Source organism: Rissa tridactyla, chromosome 1, assembly GCF_028500815.1.
Source record: "Rissa tridactyla isolate bRisTri1 chromosome 1, bRisTri1.patW.cur.20221130, whole genome shotgun sequence".
In the NCBI taxonomy this organism is placed as follows: Eukaryota; Metazoa; Chordata; class Aves; order Charadriiformes; family Laridae; genus Rissa; species Rissa tridactyla.
In genome coordinates, this window is record NC_071466.1 from 32,138,234 (window position 1) to 32,160,316 (window position 22,083).

The 22,083-nt window shown below is 40.9% G+C and overlaps 1 protein-coding gene across 1 annotated transcript; it reads right to left on the reverse strand.

Annotated features, from left to right (window-relative positions):
- Positions 1-551: 551 nt before the first annotated feature.
- Positions 552-21,627, reverse strand: SERPINE3 (serpin family E member 3). The gene is made up of 8 exons (XM_054213310.1): positions 21,366-21,627; positions 16,827-17,060; positions 15,325-15,522; positions 9,421-9,619; positions 8,269-8,369; positions 5,232-5,318; positions 2,832-2,915; positions 552-592 (listed from the first exon to the last, which is right to left on the reverse strand). Exons 1-8 carry the CDS (start codon positions 21,625-21,627, stop codon positions 552-554), a joined length of 1,206 nt encoding a protein of 401 aa, XP_054069285.1.
- Positions 21,628-22,083: the final 456 nt, after the last annotated feature.

Genomic DNA, 22,083 nt, shown 5'->3' on the forward strand with positions numbered 1-22,083 from the left:
ACTCGACTTCCTTTTCACAACATTTTGCTGCTTGCTTGTTATGTTAACGGTCTCAACTGGATTATATCCAAGTCTAGGACCGGACTGAACTTCAATTTTGTTAGTAAGTTTTTTACTTTAGGACAGAGAAATAAAGTTGTGCTTGAAAAATAACATATATCACAAAGTTTTCTTGTAGGATGCTTTCTTTCAGATGACCTACCTGCTTAGCAACAGTCAAGCTGACTTTAGCCATGATGAAGTAGTTGAGCAGCTGTTGGCCCATATTCTTAAACATTTAGGTGGCAAAATCTGTTCAGTTTTTTCCTGAAATGGTTATATGCTTACTATCTTTGCTGAAGTCGTGGTGCTAGAGATTCCCAGACAGCTGTTGAGTTTCCAACAGTGTTGTATAAAGGATTAAGGTAGTTGAAGACTCACGCACTCATGTTCTTGCAAAAGTGATACTTTTTAAAACTGTTTTAATAAATAGATACAATCTAGCCTTTAATTTCATTGAGGGAAAGTTCATCATAGGAGGAACAGAAGACGGTGTATTTGTCTAGTGTTTATTATGAAGGATTTGTAACTCTTCCTATAAAAAGTACTGAACCTGTAAATGAAAACAATATTAACATTATTTCAGTTTGGGACCACATTTTCAACATGTAGTACAGTTTAAATACATAAATTAGGCACGGAACTATCATATTTGTGATGATCATTCATTGCTTGTATGGAAAAATAGACTGCAATTGCCTGCTTGCCTTAGAATAATTTGAACATTTCTGTATTAAAAACAAAGGCCTTTCCGAACAGTTGGTAACTCAAACCAGAAATTCACCAAAACTTGAAAAACTTACATGAACTATTGACTAAAGAATCACTTTTGAACTGAGCAAAACAGAGCCTAAATGCAGTCTTTTGTGTTAATATTGTAGTTACAGAAGAGATTATTACAACCCCTTGAATGAAATCACTGCCTCAGAGTCATTGAATTTGTGGTTCAGTTGTTTGTATCGCTGTTAGCTTCCCTGTTCTTCCCAGGGAATGCATTCAAACTTGGAATTCAGATTAAGAACCCCCAAACTTTTTCAATAGTTATAGGAGTGACTGACATAGTCTCTGGTTTAGCCATAGTGTGTCTGTTGGTGTGTTTTCCCTTTCTTCTCCCTGAGGGTTCCGCATAGGTTGATTGGAAGGTATATATTTTGTTATGCTTTATATAAAAATCCTGTTTTACAATCTGATTTCCTTCCTTTGTATATAATTTTTATAATTTATGTAAACTAAGCAATTTTATTCACTGAAATAATTTTGTTCTTTATCCTGAAGAGGCTGTGGCTCACGTTTCACAGATGAGCTTTTGGTACCTTTTTGTTTTTTTAATTCTGTGTTTGCCAAGTAAAAAGACTTTTATTCACTGAATGGTAATGATTGCCAAAGCATATTTAAAACAGCCTCCCCACCAAGGTAGTGCTTTTTTCCTTAAAAAGATTTGTTTGTATTTTGGTCAAAATGTAAGATACGGTTTTATAAAGCAGTGTTGCATACCCAGGTATGCACCAACTAAGAGAACAGAGCGTGTCGCTTGGAAGCAGATAAAGAAAATGATTCTTCAGTCATCTTGCCTTAAAAATGGCCGTATGTTGCCTTGAAATCTAAACAGATGTGACCCCAGTTATGAGAGAAACTTGGTGGTTTGATGGATTTTTAGGAAAATACTTAGTGTGCAAATTTCCTGCGTTGCTAAGAATGGTTAGAGTCATTGGAGATGGCCTGATGCTTTGGAGGAGCAAACACCTGCTAAATGTTGCATAATACAGTTCTTCTTTATTATTGCCAATGAGCTATATGGTATTTTCCTTCAGCAGAGATTCTGGAGTAACTTATGTAATTGGACATCTGAAATGAGTGATATAGCCTAACGCTGAAGCTAAAGGAGCACTGGGATGCTTTGCTCTTTTCAGACATGGTCTGCAATTTTGTGTGTTTGTTTTGGGGGCTGCGGGAGTTCATTCGCAAGAAAAAGAGTTATCGGTTGCAACAGAAACATGCATTATTTTTTTTTTTTTATTGTCAGTTCCTTGCAAAAGTGAAGATACAAGTTAGGCTTTTTTCAGAGCTGTTACCTGATTACATAGAATGAATACCCATGGCTTTTGGTAACCTGAATGTCTCGTGAGGATACTAAGTAGTGAAGAGTCCAGATGTATAAAGCTTATCCCCTTGAAGGTGTTGATATTGAAGATACAAGGGAAGAGAAACTTACTTCTGCATATTCTGAGCTGTAGCTGGGCAAAAGAGTGTTGGTCTTCAGAATTTCTGAGCTATCCCCCTAGAAACTGCTGAGGTAGGAATTAGTACAGGGAGTTTCAGGCCCTGGAGTCCTGGTGCCTACAGGCAGAAGTCTGTTTGCTGTGTGCCATCTGTGTAGGCATGGATACGTTTCATTTATAGGGAAAGATTTATCTTTTAACTTCTTCGGATATGAATTCAGCGGATCCAGCCCACTTGTAATTTGAATTGTCCTGTGGAGGTCAGTCCCTAATCCTGGGGCATTTAAGATCTATAAGATCTTTCTAATGCCTATAATTATGGTAGAAATCTCTTTGAGCACATACTGCATATACACAGGAGAGGCTAATCTGGCTTCCCTGCCTTCTATGAGTACCATGCGTTCTTTTTAAAGAAATTAAACTATTCTTTATGCTTTAAAATCCCTAAACCCGCTGTTCCCATGGTTGTTGAAAATTCTGGACTAAAGAATGGCACGCTATTTACAAAGAACTTCTTATTGGTTTCAGTGCTGCTTGTGAAGGATTCTTTACTGAAACGGAGAGCATGCCTACCTGTGTTAGCTTGTCTCAGGAAAAATGTGAAAGGTCTGTCTGCTTTGAAGATAGGCGTTCGAGATCTTTTTAGTAATACCATTGCTGTAACGCAACAAAGAAAACGTTAGTAAAATGTGTCCATTTTCATTCCATCTTCTGTACAGTGCCCTCGAGCTCTGATGTTTAGTACCTTGAGTTTTGAGTTGCTCCTCTCCTTTAAGAATGAAACAACAGTTTTATCCAACAGTGAAATCAGTCTGAGTGAACGAACAAGTCAAGTGACTCCACGCAACTGATTTGTGTGTATTTTGTTGCTGAAGTGAGTCTGTCTGGCTTTGGATTTCAAAGGTAGTACAATTTTTGTTCTTATCACAGCCCTAACTCTGTTGAAGTCATACCATGCTATTGCCTAACCTGTTAGCCCATCCTTAGCTGTGCTGTTCTGGTAAAAAAAGATAAGCGAGGCACAGATGTAGTCCCTTTTCTAAATGGGAGACAAACAGCAGAGAAATATCTACATCATCTTGGAATTTCTCTGTCAGAGCTCTCAACAAAACCTAAGTGTCCTCGATCTCAGTTTATGACTGTCCTTCCTCTCTCTGGTTGTGGGCTAATTATTAGATTAAATAAAGAGTCCTTAAGAATTACGATGGTTCGGCTATTATTAAAATACATCTTGTTTAAACAAAATCTTCCTTGCTGCTATCTAGTATTAAGAACAGATTATCAAAAAACCCCCAATACTAAAATACCCAGATTTGGATTATTTTTTAATGAGCAGTTAAAACAATGGAATTCAATTGAAAATTCAAGTAAGATTCTGTAAAACTAGTTTGAGTGGTACTATTTCAGTGCTCCTAAGAAAAGTGCCTATTTTAGCTTTCAATCTGTGACTAGATCCAGAGCTTTTAAAGTAAATGATAAACATAATTATACCTTTTTAAATCGGCTTCTTAGCTTGGTCTGACTGGAGTTAAGGGAAGTTTTGGCATTGGTTTCAATGGGATAAAGGTTTGATGTCTGATTACTGTTACCCTTAGTGTTTGGTATATAATTGAAGCCACCTAAAAGCTTTTATTTTGTTTAGGAACTACCAGAAAAATTACTAAAAATATTAATGCCCCAGTGGAGATGAAAATTGTCATAAATTAAAACTACAGCTCTGCAGAAAGGTTAACTTCTGTCAAATTTTCACTGTACACCCACGTATGTACAGCATGTGCCTTATTCAAAGTTGTTGCTAGAAGAATGCTACACCGAATTAGGTGTGCTCGGGTTCCTTTTAGCATCGTGACCGTGGGATGTGCTGCGGTGCTCTCCCCACGTGCCTCTTGGATTCCTTTCTGAAAGAAAGGAGGGCAAGCAGGAGAAATGGGAGAGACCCGCATCTTGCCCTGATCTGCAGGCAAGGACCACTGGCGTTTGCCACATGTGTGTGGAGCACATCTACAGCCAGTGCAGCCCAAGGAAGCAGCGAGGTGAGATGCGGTTAACCATCACCCTTCTGCTGGGCTGATGTTTGAACAGCTTGATGAGGACACGTTCAGCTTCTGAAGAGAAGCAAGTGGCAGTAACGCCTACGGTACTCCATGCGGGGGTCTGGGGCTGCTGCTGCTTTTCATGCTGACTTGTAGCATCTCCACAGCGTCTGAGGCTTCCAAAAGGGAAACAAAAAAGCAGGGTCCGCCTTTGATAAAGCTTATGTGACAAAAATAAATAGAAAAAAGGGGATTGCACAGCTCAGTAATTTTACTTCCCCTGTTTTATGTAAGTTGTGACGGAGGATTTCTATTGAGATGTCATTCAGCTTATGAAGGTCACTTATTGACTCTGTGGTCCATAGCTGAGACTTTGCTCTGAATCTCCCCATTCAGCCAGCCCAAGCTGCTCGCTTGGCAATGACCTGTTAGCAGAAACTACTGCACACGAAGGTCACACCTCAAAGTACATAAGAAACAAGACTACCTTCATCTTCATGAAGACAAAACTTTCTAGTCATGACCTTCAATGCTACCAGAGAGATCATCTTCAAATAACAAATCCCATAATGGTTCAGGAGCTATGGACAAAACATTAGTAACCCTTTTTCATTCTTTGCTTTTATGATCTGAGCAAATGTATTTGACCGACAGAAAAAGAAGTGGTTTTCTTCAACTGGATTTTCCCTGGGCTGGTAAAGCTGGTTTTCACTTGAATGTTTATGTTAGTCTAAGATCAAACGTGGAAAGGGAAGAGATTTAAGAGTTCTTATGAACAATTACAAAGGTGAAATGGAAGTGTGTTAAATATAAAAAGTTTAGGTAGGGCACAGATTGAAATAGTACCATGCTTTTTTTCCCCCTTAAATAAAAGGCTAGTACTTGTTTCTGTAGTGATAATCTTCAGAAGTGAAAAGCCAAATTTCTGTATTTGATTTACCTGTAGTTCCTGATGCCTTCGTACCGTCTTCTGTTACTTTGATCTCTGCTTTGTGAATAGCTTCTGAAAGATAAAGACTACCTTCCTCTGCAAAAAGCCCAGAAATGAATATTAATAGTTATTTTCTGAATTCCATTGTGGACACCATTTTTTTTTTTTCTTAATTCAGAATGCTTTCACCTTTTTTCTGGCATAACTGTTAGCTATTTCACCCGGGCAACTAATTCAGTGATAGCATACCGAATACAATGAGTTGTCACACTATTAGTTTTTCTTCTGTTGCAAATTCCTTCCATTGGTTCCTTCACCACATCACGTTCAGAAAGACAGCACAGTATAAACCTTCCTTTCAATGGCTTTTTCTGTACCTGGCTTCCACGTTAGAAGATCCTCAGTTCTAATTTTGACTCAGCTCCTGATTTTTTGCATGTGTGCCTAACATGGATGCACACAAACAGTCTGAACATCTCAGCAAGCTTGATGTGGAGGACTTTTTAGCTCAGCATGTAGTTGAGATAGTATGACTACATGGCTTTTGGACCAGTGTGACCTTATGTGCAGACAACTTGGAGAATAAGCTAAAACGTTCATGTGTGTCTTGAGTCTGTCTGCCTGAACACGTTCTTTGTCAGAGTGCAGCTTTCTTGATTGCCCAGGTGCCTCGGACTTCTACGTGAAGTGTGGATCCTGCTTTCAGACAGGCAGTGAAGTTTTTAGGAAAAATTCACTACTGTGAATGCAAAGTTGGAGTATTTTTCTGCTTAAAGGCCTTTCTGCTATTGACTTCTCATAATTCAGATCTGCTTTCTAATCTGTGGGAAAGACAAGACTTGGACTGTGTGTTGGTGTAAACCTGGAAGAGCTGTGAGGTGTCCTCGTATTTCTGTTGATGGAGCCAGCTGCCATCTGGCCCATTTCTACTGCCGTCCAGTGGTGGGATTCGGGCTGACACTACAGAAAAGCATCGCTTTGATAATAGGAACATCATCTCCCTCATTTCTACCCCTATTTACGTATTGGACAATAGCGGACTGAATGCTGAATGGGAATTACTAGTTTGAGAGGTCTCCAGCTTGTGGTGGAAAGCAAGGTGACGTGGTGAGAGTAGAAACTAATTAACATGGTGGGGACAATGAATGAAATGAGGAACTGTTGGAAGGGAAATTGCAGGAAAAAAACACTCTTCAGGAATAAATGGTGGGACCGTGACTTAAAATGGAGCTTGGAAAAAATTAATTTCAGAAAGATGCCAAGGAGAGTGTTACAAGTCTGCTTCTTCCCAACTGACTGCAGAGGGCAGAAAGCAGGGAAGGTTGAGAGGTTTTTTCTTTCTTGTCTGAATCAGAGGATCGAGCTTGACACATAAGTAAAACCAAGGAAATACTAGAAGACCGTTTTATCTGTTCCTGTATGAATTTTGACCAGTCAAAAATCTAAGGTGAAAACAAGCAAGACAAAGCTGGGGAGAGGCAGAATTTTTTAAATTAGATAAATCTAACATATTTTGGAGGCAAAAAAATAGAAGCTTTCAGGCATAAAGAAGCTATTCCAGGTCTGAAATGAAGATTGTGGTTTTTTTTTTTGCTAAATAGTATCTGAGAGTAAATATTCTGAAAATTATGGCTACTCCTTCTTATGGAAGAGGAACTGAAAACTTAACTTTTTCCAAGTGCATCGCTTAAATAAAAGATAAACCTTCCTTATAAACTTTGCCTCATGTAACTTTTGAGTTGTCATAGCTGTAAACCTACTATTATGATACATAACTGTGTAGCGTAGGAGTACAACTGAGAAGGGTCTCAGAATATCCTTTAATCCATAACCCTGCCACAGGCAGGATCAGCTACTTCTACAAGCCTTGCCCTGTGTGGCGTGAAGCAGAAAGCCACTGAGTTGCTTACGTAAGAAAGAAGCTGCTAAATGAGATAATTTAGGGTGGAGTTAATTTCCTCAAAGTATTTCTCTTATTTAAATAGATGTTAACTTCATGATATGCATCCTTGTGCAGTTTACCAGTATATTAACATTATTTTGCAATAAACAAAGGAGCAGGTTTTAACAAATAAGTGGGCAATGACAAATTATTTTAACGGGCATCTCTTTGCAGTGTGAGATATGTACTGCAATAAAACAATGCCGTAAAAGGGGTATAAAAACCCCCACGTAAGTCATGTGCCTTCTGAGGTTTGTTCCAGGAAAGCAACTTTTCTGTAAAAGCAGCTTTGTTTAAATTGGAGGAATTTCTTCTTGTCATACCTCCATTTATTTACTCCCATGCACAAGAATTGCATGAACTCTGCCATCTCTCTGGGCAGTTGCCACTCTCGGTCTTTGCTATGAGCAGAAATGACTAAGTTAAAATAATTTGTGTTACTGGTACTAGTCAAAAAAAAAAAAAAAAAGAAAAAGGAAATAGATAATTTGTATTTTTTTAGTATTTAATATTAAATAGGGATAAAAATTTTCCAAGAAGCGGGATGATTTCGGACTGCCAAACCCAAGAGAGTTTACAATCATAACACTAGTATTTTAGCGAAGGGAAAGTATAATTTAGTCCACTGGTCGCTGGATTAACAAGACAACAATAGCATGGGCATATGTCAACGTTGTTTGTGGTGTCAAGAGTTGAAATGCAGACCTCTTGGACCACCATCCCTAACTGTTAAATGACTATTTAAAAACCAGCATAGGAATGCAAGTTGTGTTAAAGCATCCTAAATCTCTGAATAAATAACCATTTTCTGGGCCTACACTGTCTTGACAGTTTTAATCTTAAAGAAAGAAGAAGACAAAAAAAAAAAAAAGGAGGAGCAAGAGCAAAATCAGCCCTGTCCCTTTCAGATTCTTCTTTCCTACAAAACAACAGCTCAAAATGCAGTTGCCAGTAATAAAGTAGAACAGTTGAGTGTGAATTGTGTTTGAGAGGTCCACAGAGAAGTACAATCAATTCAGAAGGCCCGGGTCTACTGAAGCGTTCAAATGTAAGAGTCTACAACTATTGGTCAATGATCATTTTTTATTCAGTCAAGCCTCTTACCTGAAATACCTTTAAAATTAGCAGTGATGGGATCAAATGCGTCTCTAATTCCCAAGGCAGAAAAAACTGTCTTTAGGTCAAAAAGGCTTTGAATACTGAACCTGAAATTAACACGATAGATTTTATTTAAATGTGGGATTTATAGTTTCATAGAGCTAGAAGGTGGAACAAGTGCAATTTATTTCAAGCCTTTGCATTTCATCCATCTGTTTCCTCTGTCTGATTAAGGGTACTTTGCAGAAAAGCGACTCATCTTCACCTGAAGACATTAACAGAAGGAATCCCTTGCCTCCCTCTATTGCAATCAGACCACCTTTCAGTCTTCTTGACACGTGAACTCAGCGTTTTTGCAAGTGTCCTCTTTTTAACAATGTTTTTGGCCGTAGCAAAGGGCCCTTTGAAACAGTTGCAAAAAGATTAGTTTGGAGAGAGAGAGCATTAGTGTACAAATTGTTTTTCAGCACTTCATTAACGTGGGGAATGTATTGTAAGAGATGTGTAATGGGGCCCTTCCATGCTGATCCGTACAATAGGTACAGCCACAAAAGGCTCTCCTGCACCTGATTCCTCCTGCTGTGCAATTTCATTTGAATAGCTGATAGAAAATAGCTCCAGGATGTGCGCGTTTGCTAGCAACGGCGAACGACTAATGTGGAAAATGGATGGCTGAAACTTGCTTTGAGCACAGAAAGATGGATAGGACTGGTGGGGGGCCCTAAATTCTTTGTTGAGTACTTCTGTTGTATACTAGCAAGTTATAAAAATAAGCTATTGCCTTTCTTTTAAAGGTTATATATTTACTCTTTCTTAAGCAAACAGAAAAATGGAGTGTGGGAAAGGGCCAGGAACATTTGGGTCTTTTTAAATCTTTAAAGGGTCATTATACCCAAACAAATTTTAAGTAAAAGCTGTAGAATCAACTGAAATACTTGGGTTTTTAAACAGTACAGAGCATACCAGAGAGTTTTGGCATTCCCAGCTCACCTCTTCACGGCTTAAGAGAGGGTTAGAGCTTTTCTGATCATGTGATGAATAACAAAACCGAAAGCATCTCATTTGTTTTTATCTCACACATTGCTCTTGTCAGCGCTATCACACAGAATTCCGGCAACCGAAGTAGTGAAGCTATTTGGCAGTACTAATATTGCTTACCTAGGGAGAAAAATGTCCATCTTCGTTCTCTTTAAGCTGTTGGCCCAGAGGTTTATGGTTTTGGCAGAAAGGTGAGACTCAATCTGGGACAAAGGTGTTCTTTTGTGGCTGGGAAGCACTAGGACCATGCTGAGTTTCTCCCCCAGGTAAGGTAACTCGAGCACGTTGAAGGCCTCCAGAGCTGCAGTCTGGAATTGGCCTGTGGGAAAATATACATCTTATTTCATCATTCAAGTGGGGAAAAAAAGCCCAAACCCACAACCTAAGCCTGGGTCAGCAGACGGGTCAGAATAGCAGTGATGGGGTATAAGGAGTTGTCTCGAGCACATAATAGTAGCTGAAGCACTGTCTCAACAGGGAATGGATATTTTATTACTTTCTCATATAGTAGCTCTCCTCCTTGCTCAGAGGTTAAAAAACATTACTGAGGCAATGACAGTAACTTTATGGTGACTTCTCCTGCAATGCTTGTGCTATAAATAAACTTACAATTTTGTAATATCTTTCACTAAAAGTTCACTACTGATAGAAATTGGAAAAACAAAATGAAGTGTCCGGTTTAACTAAGTGAAACCGACTTTGCCTCCTGTGTCCATCTTTACCACCTTTAAAAATCAGTTTCAACCTTATTTCAAGAAACAAATAGTTACATTAAACAATAATGTAATTAAGTTTATGCTTATTTAAGCACCAATTTTATTGTTTTTGAAAATCTAGGCACAAAGACCTATCAAAATCAGATGAAGGTAATAAAAACTAGTCTCAAAAGTAAAAGCTGGGGGGCTTCCAAACTCGTAGTTAGTTATGCAACAATTTGTAACGGCCATATAAAAGTATCATTGTAGTTCCATATTTCGAAGAACAATTAATCCAGGCGTTTCTAATGGACTCTGTTATACAGTAAAATAGATTCAATTATCACAATTCTACGTGCTTATTTTTTAATCTGTTAATACAATAAATTCACCCAGCTGTAGTAGTTGCATCTTCAAGGGTAGATACGCTTTTCGAGTCAGGGGTTATAAATAACAGAAAAGACATTGAGGTGCTGGAGCGGGCCCAGAGAAGGGCAACGAAGCTGGTGAGGGGTCTGGAGCACAAGTCTTATGAGGAGCGGCTGAGGGAGCTGGGGCTGTTTGGGCTGGAGAAAAGGAGGTTGAGGGGAGAACTTATCACTTTCTACAACTGCCTGAAAGGAGGTTGTAGCGAGGTGGGGGTCGGTCTCTTCTCCCCTGTAACGGGCGATAGGAGAAGAGGAAATGGCCTCAGGTTGCGCCAGGGGAGGTTTAGACTGGATATCAGGAAAAATTTTCACACTGAAAGGGTTATCAAGCATTGGCACAGGCTGCCCAGGGAAGTGGTTGAGGCACCATCCCTGGAGGTATTTAAAAGACAGGTAGACATAGTCTTAGAGATATGGTTTAGTGATGGTTTTTGTCAGAGTTAGGTTGATGGTTGGTAAGGTCCCTTCCAACCTAGGCGATTCTATGATTCTATGTCTGTAATATCTAAATATTCGCTATAGGATGTCTCAAACGTTTAGTGTACAACATTTGTTAGTTTTGCAGATGTGGACTAGATAGAATTCATTAAGTGTTGATTATTCTGCTAGATTAAATTTTAGGCTCTTAGATTAGCCCTTCTGCCATGTAACGTGGAGAGGGAATTGCGCTGCTAAAACCACCTCCCAGCATGGAGACAGTTTGCTGGGAAAAGACCTTCTGGTTTGTAACGGGAAGCAGGGAAGTTTTACATTTGTAGCGCACTGGACATGAGTGGTTTAATTTGTGGGCATGCTGATATTTTGAAGTGAAAATGTTCTGCACAAAGGTTATATAGTCCTTATTTGTTAATTGGAAAGAAAAATCAAAGACTTGGAATTATTGAGTCAGAATTTGGTGTTCGTTACTTGAACTGATTTTGAGCATCCCATAAGGATTATATATATGCTAAATCAGTATTCAAATATAGTTAACAAATCGGTTGGAATAATGAATATGTAAAATAGCTGCAGTGTTTAAAAGACATGTGTAAACAGTAATGGTTACATTTTCTTAGAGCAGTCTTAATTGTCCCCAGGCTGATTTGTTCTGCGTGGCCATGTTAAAAGGATAAATAATTTTGTAAATGCTGAGATAATAACAGGCCACAGCTAATCTTTCTTGCTCTGTGTTTTGGATCCTGTTGGGAGACAGCTGCTATCATTTAATAATGAAGGGAAAGTTATCTCCCGCCTCTGTTTTGTTGTACTGAACCCATCTTTTGTATTAATTTCAAACTGTTTTGTTATAGATGTTTCTAGCATTTCTAGTTACAAAGACTGAATTGGCGCTATCAAATCTGACAACCAGCAAATTTCAAATGATCCCTCTCATTTCGACTTCCCTCAAAAGTCTCCTCAGCTGCAGAGAGCTCACACGTTTCAGATCGGATGAAAATGTAATCCCATTACGTTGGTTAACTTTTCTGTGCATGTATTTAACACTCCAGCTACCTACTTAAGGACGACAGGATGGAGTTCTTGTGTTTAGGCAAATGGTCAGACAAGCAAGCAGACAGACAAGCATGGAGATACATGGATTTGATGGAAGGACCTCTCAATGGATAAGGAATTGGATGGATGGTTGCATTCAAAGAGTTTTAAACCAAAAGAGGGTAGATTTAGGTCAGATATTAGGAAGAAATTCTTTAATCTGAGGGTGGTGGGACACTGGAATAGTCCCAGAGAGGTTGTGGAAGTCCCATCTCTCAAAGCATTCAAGGCCAGGCTGGATGGGGCTTTGAGCAACCTGGTCTAGTTGCTCTAGAGATGTCCCTGCCCGTGGCAGGGGGGTTGGAACTAGATGATCTTTAAGGTCCCTTCCAACTCTAAACATTCTATGATTCTATGTTTCTACAAATGCTCCAAGTCAGAGGTGTGAATGCACTCAGGAGCTGCCAATCCCAGCAGGAGGAAGAAGCATGGTGGATGCACCACAGATGTCCCAGAAGAAGAAACACCATAAAGAAAGATGTAACAGTAAGGACAAGCTTGCAAAGAGCGAAAAAATGATTCCTTAGCCAGGCCAATTACAGTTCAGACATAAATAGGCATAGAAATAATGAGTGTCCAACTGCCCACTTCATGTGACTGTTGCACAGAAAAGGAGAATGTTTTAGCCATATAAACGAGAAAAAAGAAGGAAGAATGGTACTGCTGAACACTGTGAATTTAATTTTTTTAGATTCATCCCAATTATTTGCTGGAACTGATGTGAAAGAAATAATCTGATGATATAGCAGAGGATAATGGTGAGGTTCCTAAAGGAAACGAGGAAAAAACAGGATGTATTACAGCACCAGAGACCGAAACAAAGTTTAAACTACTTGAGAGAGACAAATAATAATCTGGGGCCTGGATAATCATCACCCCAAATACAAAAAAAACTTGTATGTGAAATTGCAAGTGCGTCAGCAAAGATTTTTAATAGACCTGTAGACTCAGTTGTGTCCCATGACTGGAAAACAGGAGTGTATTTATGAAGAAAAGAAAGTGATCTGGGAAATTTCAGGTCTTTGTTGGAGGAGTTTTAGAACGTATCCTGGAGAAAAGAATAATCAAGTCACGGAGGGAAATGGAAAGTGAGATAAGTTACAACATCAGGTAGACCCTAGCAAATAAATCTACATGCTTTTTTGACTTGATAACTAATTTGACAAAAAGGCATAGATCTAGCCATCTAGTTTTAAGTAAAACATTATACATAGCTTCACTGTGGCACTATTTACAGGTAGAAGTGATGGCAACTAGAGCAAGAAATGAAAGGCAGCAAGCAGCCACTTGTTGGGGAAACTACAATGAGCTAAGCTAGAAGTGGGGGTCCCAGGTTGAAAAGAGGTTACTGGTGGCTTTCCAAAGTATTGCCAACACTCCAGACTTTCCTCAAAGACAGTGAGGTTACCATCATGAGTGCAGTGGTGGAAATCAAATGATGGTTCAAAACCACAAAAAAAGGTATATACCTGTGGAGATTTCCCTCCACTTGATTTACCTAGGACTCAACAGCTGGAAAAAAAACAGAGAAAGGAAAAAGGCCCAGGTGGGGTCAACCTTGAGTAACCACCCTGAGCTGATTCTGCGGTACGCTATGCAAGATATTTTTAGCAAGTCATAGAAATACTGAGAGCATTTTATTAAGCATATATATGGCCTCATTAAAAGTATTATGTACGTTCCTGGCCACTTATTTTCAAGAAAGGTTAATTTAAATTGGAGAAGTGCAGGAAAGGACTACTGGAGAATTGGAGTATCTGTTTCTTGAATAGATTAGAATCATAGAATTGTTAGGGTTGGAAAGGACCTTAAAGATCATCTAGTTCCAACCCCCCTGCCATGGGCAGGGACACCTCCCACTAGGTCAGGTTGCTCAGAGCCCCATCCAGCCTGGCCTTAAAAACTTCCAGGGATGGGACTTCCACCACCCCTCTGGGCAACCTGTTCCAGTGTCTCACCACCCTCATGGTGAAGAACTTCTTCCTACCGTCCAGTCTGAATCAACCTATCTCTAGTTTTAATCCATTCCCTCTAGTCCTACCATTACCCGGCATCCTAAAAAGTCCCTCAGCAGCTTTCTTGTAGGCCCCCTTGGGATACTGGTAGGCCACTCTAAGGTCTCCTTGGAGCCTTCTTTTCTCCAGACTGAACAACCCCAACTCTCTCCATCTGTCCTCACAGGACAGGTGCTCCAGCCCTCTGATCATCCTCGTGGCCCTTCTCTGGACACGTTCCAGAGAGTTCTAGAAAAGCCTGGCATCTTCAGCTTAGCTAACAGGAAACTGAGAGGCAGCTTGGTGACTGGTAAATACTTTTGGGAGTAAATATCAAAGTTGAAGAGAAACTATTTAGGTTAAAGGACAAAGCTGTCACAATGGTGAGAGATATAAATTTGTCCTGAACAAGTTTAGACTTGGAATTAGAAAGTTTTTTACCCAAGTGAAGTTTTGAAATTTAGGGTAGAAGGGAAACGGGTTTTTTATGTTTTGAAAGGGGTTGTAGAGCTAACTGGAAGAATTCCTGGTGGTAGAAAATTAAGCGACAGCATGAGTCCTTCTGTCAGCAACCCACACACTCCAGGCCTTTGAAAGGAGCATATACTGTATTCATATATTATACAAATAAAAGTTTGATCTGTATTTATACTCTTAAGCCCGTGCTGAGAGCATCCACTGATTATAAGAGATTGAAAAATTCCTCTCTCTCTTTTATTGCAAAATTTGGCCCTGAAGATTTGCAGTTTTACCCTAAAGCCTTGGAGACTGGCTGTGACAGGAGGGATGGTGCTCATGGTGATATCGTCTCTCTGGTGCTCACACCCTGAAGGGGCAAACAGTGATCATGTTGAGGGGCTGGGAAATTTCTTACCCACCCCACAAATACCATTGGTAGGGGCTTGTTCTTGTTTTAGTCTTAACTGCCCCTCTGTCATGGGATCAGATGTGCTTCCTATGGTCCTCCCTTCCAAGGCAGCTTTATTTAAAAAGCTCCCTGCTATTGCAAAGGACTTTGTATACCAAGGTGTACAGGTCTCTCCTGTTCACTTCTCCTGGCACGTTCTCTTGGAGCCTTTTGGCTGTTTGCTATAGCTGACAAGTTAGTTGTGGAGTGCTGGGAGATGTTGGTCTGTGAGGGATGGGGCATGGACAGTAGATATTTTAGGAACCATTTTGAACCCAGGATCTGCTTCGTGATTGCCTGCAATTATAAGGATCCAATTCAGTCACCCATGTGGTGTTTTTGTTTGATGGGATTTCTTCTGAGACTTCTCCAAGCTGGAAAAATAGCACATCCTAGTGTGGTAGCTGTGGAAATTAAACAAAACTGTTCCATGTTGTACAATAGAGCAAATCTGGATCAAGGGCAATTACCGTAGTTAACGTCGGCTGTGTGATGCATTGTGGGCACTTTCAGGGTTGAGCCCTCTGCTGTGGTAAAAGGCAACATCTGGGTATCCATAAAGGAAAACTTCTTTTGCCACGTGCTTTTGAAGTACATGGTGCTCACCAGGGTGACCTGGCTGAGTGGTGACCCAGCACTCTCCAACGGAATGCCACGCACATCCCCACCTGCACGGAAAGAGGTAGGGAGGGGGACACTTGCCATCCTACTCACCCAGGCCTAAGGGCCAGGTCTGTGTGAGTAAATAAAGCAAGTTGGGTACTGGTCTCTGTCCCCAAAGGCAAGAGGCACAACCCACAGGGCACTGTTAAACCCTCTACTTTCCCCTCCCCACCTCTACATGGACCACATCACGGTTGCCTCTTGGTCCATGTTTTCCCCCGAACTGAGCTCGAGTTGGCCAACATTGAGGGCCAAAGTTGTGCCAGGACTATGCTACACGCTGAATAGCGTGGATGACAGCAGCCCAGTGCTCAGCACCATGCCCTGGTCCTAACTGGTTTTCTAGGTTAAATGTGCCCATGTGTATCTTGGAGTGGTTCATTGTTAGCACTAGGTATCCCTCATGAAATGGATTCATGATTGCAGACCACTTTATGAAGTAACTAAGTCAACTGAAGCTCATATCCTAATTCTCCTTCTCTCCTATTTACTTGGCAGTTCAGCTGATCCTTCTTTGGGTATCTGAAAGACTTTTGAACGTGTGATCCCCTTTTAATTCATCGATACGCATGTGAGCACCACAATACAAACTCCCATTTTAGTACCTTTTTCTAGAGAAATACTTTTCTACCATGAAGCTGGATCACTTAGTACAGTTCATTTAAGAAGGATAGGGTTTTTTTTCCAATAGTAGCTTTAATGTTTGTATTTAACATCACCTCGCGTGTTGATGGCCAAATTAACACTCACATAACTGAAGTTGAAGGGGCAAATCAGGGACTTATTTGCTCTGCTGCTTCGAAGGACTTGCTTTTTCAATTTTTTTTTTTCATTAACACAGAGTTTAATTTCATTCATTTTGTTGCTTGTGTGGAAAGTGAATTATTTTTATTTCCCATTTTGACTTTTTAAACTTGGAGTCTGACCGCTGAACTTATGGCCCTGCGTGTTCCCCACACCAGCATGAAAGCTTTTAACACAGTGAACTTGGTCGATGGGGATTTTGGCTGCTTCTCATTAAAACTGAAAACGCTGCAAGTACTGCCATTTTAAAAATTAGAGGAACAAGGCCAAGCAGTTACCAGCTTGATACTGCAAACTTATACTCACAGATTCATGCCTATTCCAGCTCTTTCCTCCCATTAGAAATGAGCATCAGCACAAGAATTAGATTTCCTGGCTCTCAGCCTTGGTTTGGACATCACAGAGTGTGGCAAAAAACTTTATACTTGGTTAAATGCAGTTTCTCTCACTACTCTTATTTCATGTTTTATTCGTATGCAATCATTCTCATGGGTTGTTACGTTACCCCCAAGGTTACTGGCGATCCATTCCTGTATTTGGGCTGCGGTCCTGTTGGGGTCGGTGAAGTTGGTTTGCTGCAGGCTGCTGTTTGCCCAGCGTGCAGCACGTGCAGCGAAGCGGGGTGAGAGTTGCACCCCGGCGTCCACGAAGAAGGAACACGCCAGCTGGACCACCGTGCCTTGGCTGGAGTCAGTGGCTCCTTCATACACCACGTGCAAGAAGTCCTGCACACTTTGATCTGCCGGGCAAGAGAGAGGGAAAACCTGCAATTATCACGTTGAGCCAAGGGACAGCAGAGATTGCACCAGGGCTCCGCAGCTCTCAACTCCAGTGCTGACACCCGTGGCCTCTGAAAGTTAAAGCACTATAACAACTGAAGCACCCTTGACTTTATGGGGTATTAGTGTCAAGCACTACTGTCAAGGACGGTGACGCACTGGGCGCAGGAAAGCACCCTTTGTGTTGCTGTAGAAATCACTCCAGTGCAGATACATCAGGTGGCTGATTTCACATCAGGCTCAACCCTTCTGCAAACACAGCTCTTACAGTTCATAAAGTATGTTATTTTTTCTTGGGTGCTTTCTGCGTTCCCATTACTGGGCCGTAGCACCTCTGGCTGTGACTGCCTGAGCTGCCGATGCCGCAGTACCACCATTTCCTTATCCTGCCATCATCGATGCCACCCACCTCAGGAAAGGCATCTCCCTGACTGCCCCAGGTCTGTCTCTGCTACCCTTGGCTCTCATTTTCTTGAAGGATGGTGCCCCAAGCTGGCCCAGTATTGCAGATGAGCCCTGGCAATGCTAAATAGAGCTGACAGGTCGTGTCATGTGTGTTACAAGCGACTCTCCCTTTCATAAAAACCACAAGAGTGTCTGAGTTTTTTTTGGAGTACAATTATATTTCCCATTCTTTATTCATTTTACTAATTCCTAAGAACCCTCAGATCCTTTCCTAAAAACACTATTCTTTGGCTGATTTTTTCCTCAGTTTGAATGGCTGAGTATTCCTTCTAAATGTAGAATTTTGCACTTGTCCTTATTGAATGGTGTCCTGTTCACTTCACACATTTCTCCGATTTTCCAGGATCCTTTTTAATTCTATTCGCGCCTTCCAAAATGCTTGTAGCAATGACGAGCTCAGTGTCATTCAAAAATTCAGTAATGTATTCTCTAGTTTGTTGTCTAGTGAAAAGAGTTAAATAATGCCCTGGTCTCCTGTTCCTGGGGAGCTCATGCTAGTTCAATGGCAGTGTCTTCTGTGATGGATACAGTGTTAAGGTGTGGGCCCAAGAGGAACATGAGTCCTGCAAACTTAGAGGATCTTGTGTTTTTAAAAACACTAAGTTTCTAGTAGGGTCCCCTGAAGGGTGATTTAGCAACCATTTCTGGCTGCCATTATTTTGTAAGCTGTAATGGTTGGTGATGGGACAGTATATGCTGAGGTGACCTCCTAAGGCCTGGGACTTGCACCTAGTCTGAACGATGCTTATGGGCTCTGTGTTAAATCTCCTCAAACTTCCTGTGTTCGCAGTTCAGCCCCTTTCCCATATCCCTTGTTGTGCTTTGGAGGAGACTTGCCTACGCCCAAGTCTTGTTGAGATTATGGCTTGCCTTTAAGAATTTTTCAGTAGGTTCCTCCTTCTATAAATAAGTTTTCCATGAGGATTGGGAAACACCTGGGGCATCAGTGCCTCTCAGCTCTGCGGGACCACCAGGACCTTTTTGATTTCCCCACCAGGTGTCCCAATTTGTGTGTGAAATCTTAGCAGCTCACTGTTGTACACAAATTACTGGCCACCATCTCCAAGGGTGGGTCAGTATTGTGCCCCTTGCTTCTCCAGGTTGCTGTACTTGGCTCAGGTGCTCCTCTGCCTTGGCCTGAAAGCTTGGGCAGCTCACAGGTATCTCACTTACGGTGGGAATAGCTGGGCTTGCTGTTATGGGCTGGCTGGAAATCCTCATTTTGACTCAAGGGAGACCTTAGGCAAAGGGGAAGAATCCCTCAGTTTCTCCAGACGCCTGTGGGTGTAGCAGTGCTGGAGGGAAGCAAGGCTGGTCTGCTGCCTTGGTCATGGGTGGTTTGGGGCAGCTAACCAGGGAAGCCCATCCCACCTGGACTGACCCGTCCCAGGCTGAGTGTGAGGTCAAGGGCAGGATCACTGTGAACCTCCAGCTGCCAGCCAGGTCACCAGGAGACTTTAACTACATTGGTTCAGATTCTTGATGGGGTAAAGGGAGAGTTTCATGACTACCGATTTCTACCACCTGAGAATCTAGTGCGTGTTTTCTAACCTAATAGCGCTCCTTTAATCACCTGCAGGAAGACTAATCACCTAGGGGAAGTTTGGTATTACAATTTAGATCTATTACTCTTTAAGGGATAAAATATTGAACTCCTTGAACAGATGTCAAGAAAACTCACACGGTCTGAGGCATAAAGTGCTTTTCTTGTGTGTTTTGCATTAGTGCAGGAGCATTTGGCTGGCTCTCTGGAGGATGTGAGAAATCAAAGATAGTAGATTGAAAGCAGATGTTAACGTGAGGTGTGGTATCCTGAGCTTGTAACTTCAGTCATATCGAGGTTCTTAGCTAACTAAAGTCTCTTCAGTTCTTACTTGGAGAACGGTTCAAAATTGCTTTAAAATTCTCTACAGTTGATAAAATAAAACAGCAAAGAGAAAGCATTTTAAAGCACACCATTTTGTCTGTGCTGTCTAGAGAGACATCCCTTTATACGTTGTTTTTCTCAGTACTAGAATAAAGGTGAACAAATCTTCCAAACATTAAAAGAAGATTACAAGTGCATGTAAGAGCGGATTCTCAGTGAATAGTGAATGAACCATCAATGTTTTCATTGTTTTCAGCCTGCAGGATTTTAACCAAATTCTTCATTATTGTTTAAGACAGATCAACAGAAACATCAATGCAAACACCCAATGGATGAAAGGAATTTTATCAGATATGTACACATAGGTTATTTGGTTTTACTCATCTGATCGGAAATTTGATCTAAGTATTTGATTTTGTTTATTTGATTTAAACCACTTGAGGAAGTGAGTTCCTTCTCCATCACTGGAAATGTGCTGTTATAACCGGTAACAATAGATCCCATCCTACTTTATTTTCACATTCATGCATTAATATTACTGAAAGCCAAAGCTCATATGGCTTGTGCCACAGACAGAGATAAAACGAAGATAAAATGTCTGCTTGATATGATGTGCCACATGAGGAGAGGTAAAGCAATGCAAAAGAGCTAGCAGGTCATTAACAGCCTCTGCACTTCTCTTTGTTACATTTTGTGTCGAGATCTGTGCCTGAATTTCACTGTGCAATATTATTCTTAAGGTTCTTTCTTAATAACCGAGCCCCTAATGACCAGACGTGTCAAGCAAGGTACGATCCTTGTATGAATTAATGTTGTTTAAAATTACCCTATTGAATTTATTGAAACAGGAGTCTTATAGGCAAGACTTCATTATATCAGCTGCTCATAATGTAGATGCACTGTCCTTGTGTCAGTACCTGCAGCTGTATCTGTATGTACCAGCCAGAGTTAGCCCTTCCTGCAGTGTTGGTTTTGAATATCAATGCTATTTAGAATGGTACTGGTGACTAAGGCAGGTTATAGCACGGGACGATGAATTGCTGTAGGTTTTATCTTTAGTCTTCATACACTGGAAGTAAATTTTATGCTGAGACATAGCAGTGTCATCTCTATTCATAAGTCTTGTATGTAAACTGTAAATTTTGCAGATGAGGCAGTCGTCTGCTTTTCATAAACATTGTGCCCATAATGTAAAATAGTTTTTGACGTGTGATGTGAGATGGTAGGATAATCCAGAGCTAAAATGAAAACAGCATCCTTAAATTCAGCTGACTTAATGCTGGATTTTAAGACATCTGCCTTTTCCATACCCTTTCCAGATTCCCAGCGAGTTTTATTTTAGCTTGGTTTCAGGGAAAGATGCAATTGCACCATCCATCTGTCAATGTATATCTCTCTCTGCCAGTCTCCCTCTAATAACTTTTCGTCTTTTTGGCCAGTTAGAATAACATTAGAAAAAGGTGCAAAGTCTTAAAGATAATTCAATTTCTATAGGTTTCATAAAATTTGTTAATGAGATAGGAGAGAAAACGACTCTCTTCTGCCTGGCACCTCCTCAAAGAGGACACAGCGGAGGCCAGGACACAAAGGACACAATCAGCCCCTGGGAAACCAGGAGCAATTCTGCTGTTCATGGAAGTAGCATTTCTAGATGTAGTTGTATTTCAGTGCAGTAAAAGAGTAAGCACTGATCAAGAAAAAAGAGGAATAATGACATGCGTATCAAATACTCCCTTGAGTTTCCTTTGTCCAGATGATACCTGGATAGCAAAGACGGAGAAAACACTCCTGAGCTACATCTTGCGGTGAGACAGAAGGCAGAAGTCTAGTATGAAGCGTGCAATTGCTGTCTCCTTAGTAAAGCTGTGAATTTATTGCAAAATGTAAGGCAAGAAGCAAAATGTAAGGCGATTTTTTTTAAGCAGTACATTACCATGAATGTTGTATCCTAGGGCATCCTGCAGCTCTGTAAAGGTATTTCCTTGGGCTCCAAATTGCAGCAGCTCCAAAGAAGCAGCCACACTTGCTGGGGAGATGACCAGATTGGTTCTGTTCTCTGCTTCGGATACATGGCGGTAGAGATTGATGGCAAATTCAGTCTTCAGCTCTTTCAGCTCATCATAGGAGATGCAGTTTCCCTTGGTTAAGCAGCAGCAAGCAGACAGGATAAATGTAGAGAAGAAAATGGGCAACATGAAGGTGAACCGGGAACACTCTCCACCAACTAATCATACCTGCAATTAATAATACAGATATATTTAGAAAAGCAATAGGCTGAGCTGACAGAGGAATTTTTTCTTTCCATCAGTGTTAAGATATGACTTACAATAGTAATGATCACCGTTAAAATACTTGTCCAGGTCTACCCAGTAGGTATTGTCATAAAGAAAAAAAATAAAAAATAAATAAATGTAGGGACTCGCTGGTGACTCTATTGACTAACAAGAACTGAGTTTTCCAGAATGCTGTACCCATATAGGATGGTTGGCCATTACAGTGCGTGGAGACACAGAGTTGGTTAAAAAGTTAGCTACCTGCACGCGCGATGGGACACCTTAGTGCAGTCTCCATCCTGCTGAGCACCCACAGCTCCTTTCTGTCCCCAGGGGAAAGGGGGTCACATCCAGCACTCCCAGAAGGAAGGCCACCCC

What these genes read in the sequence shown, in the direction of transcription:
- SERPINE3 (XM_054213310.1), bottom strand. Translation starts at nt 21,627, where the DNA reads ATGTTGCCCATTTTCTTCTCTACATTTATCCTGTCTGCTTGCTGCTGC. An exon ending in ATGGACATTTTTCTCCCTAG is followed by an intron (nt 8,370 to 9,420) that starts GTAAGCAATATT and finishes TGTTAATTTCAG; the next exon opens with GTTCAGTATTCAAAGCCTTT. An exon ending in TAATTTTAAAGGTATTTCAG is followed by an intron (nt 5,319 to 8,268) that starts GTAAGAGGCTTG and finishes GGCTTTTTGCAG; the next exon opens with AGGAAGGTAGTCTTTATCTT.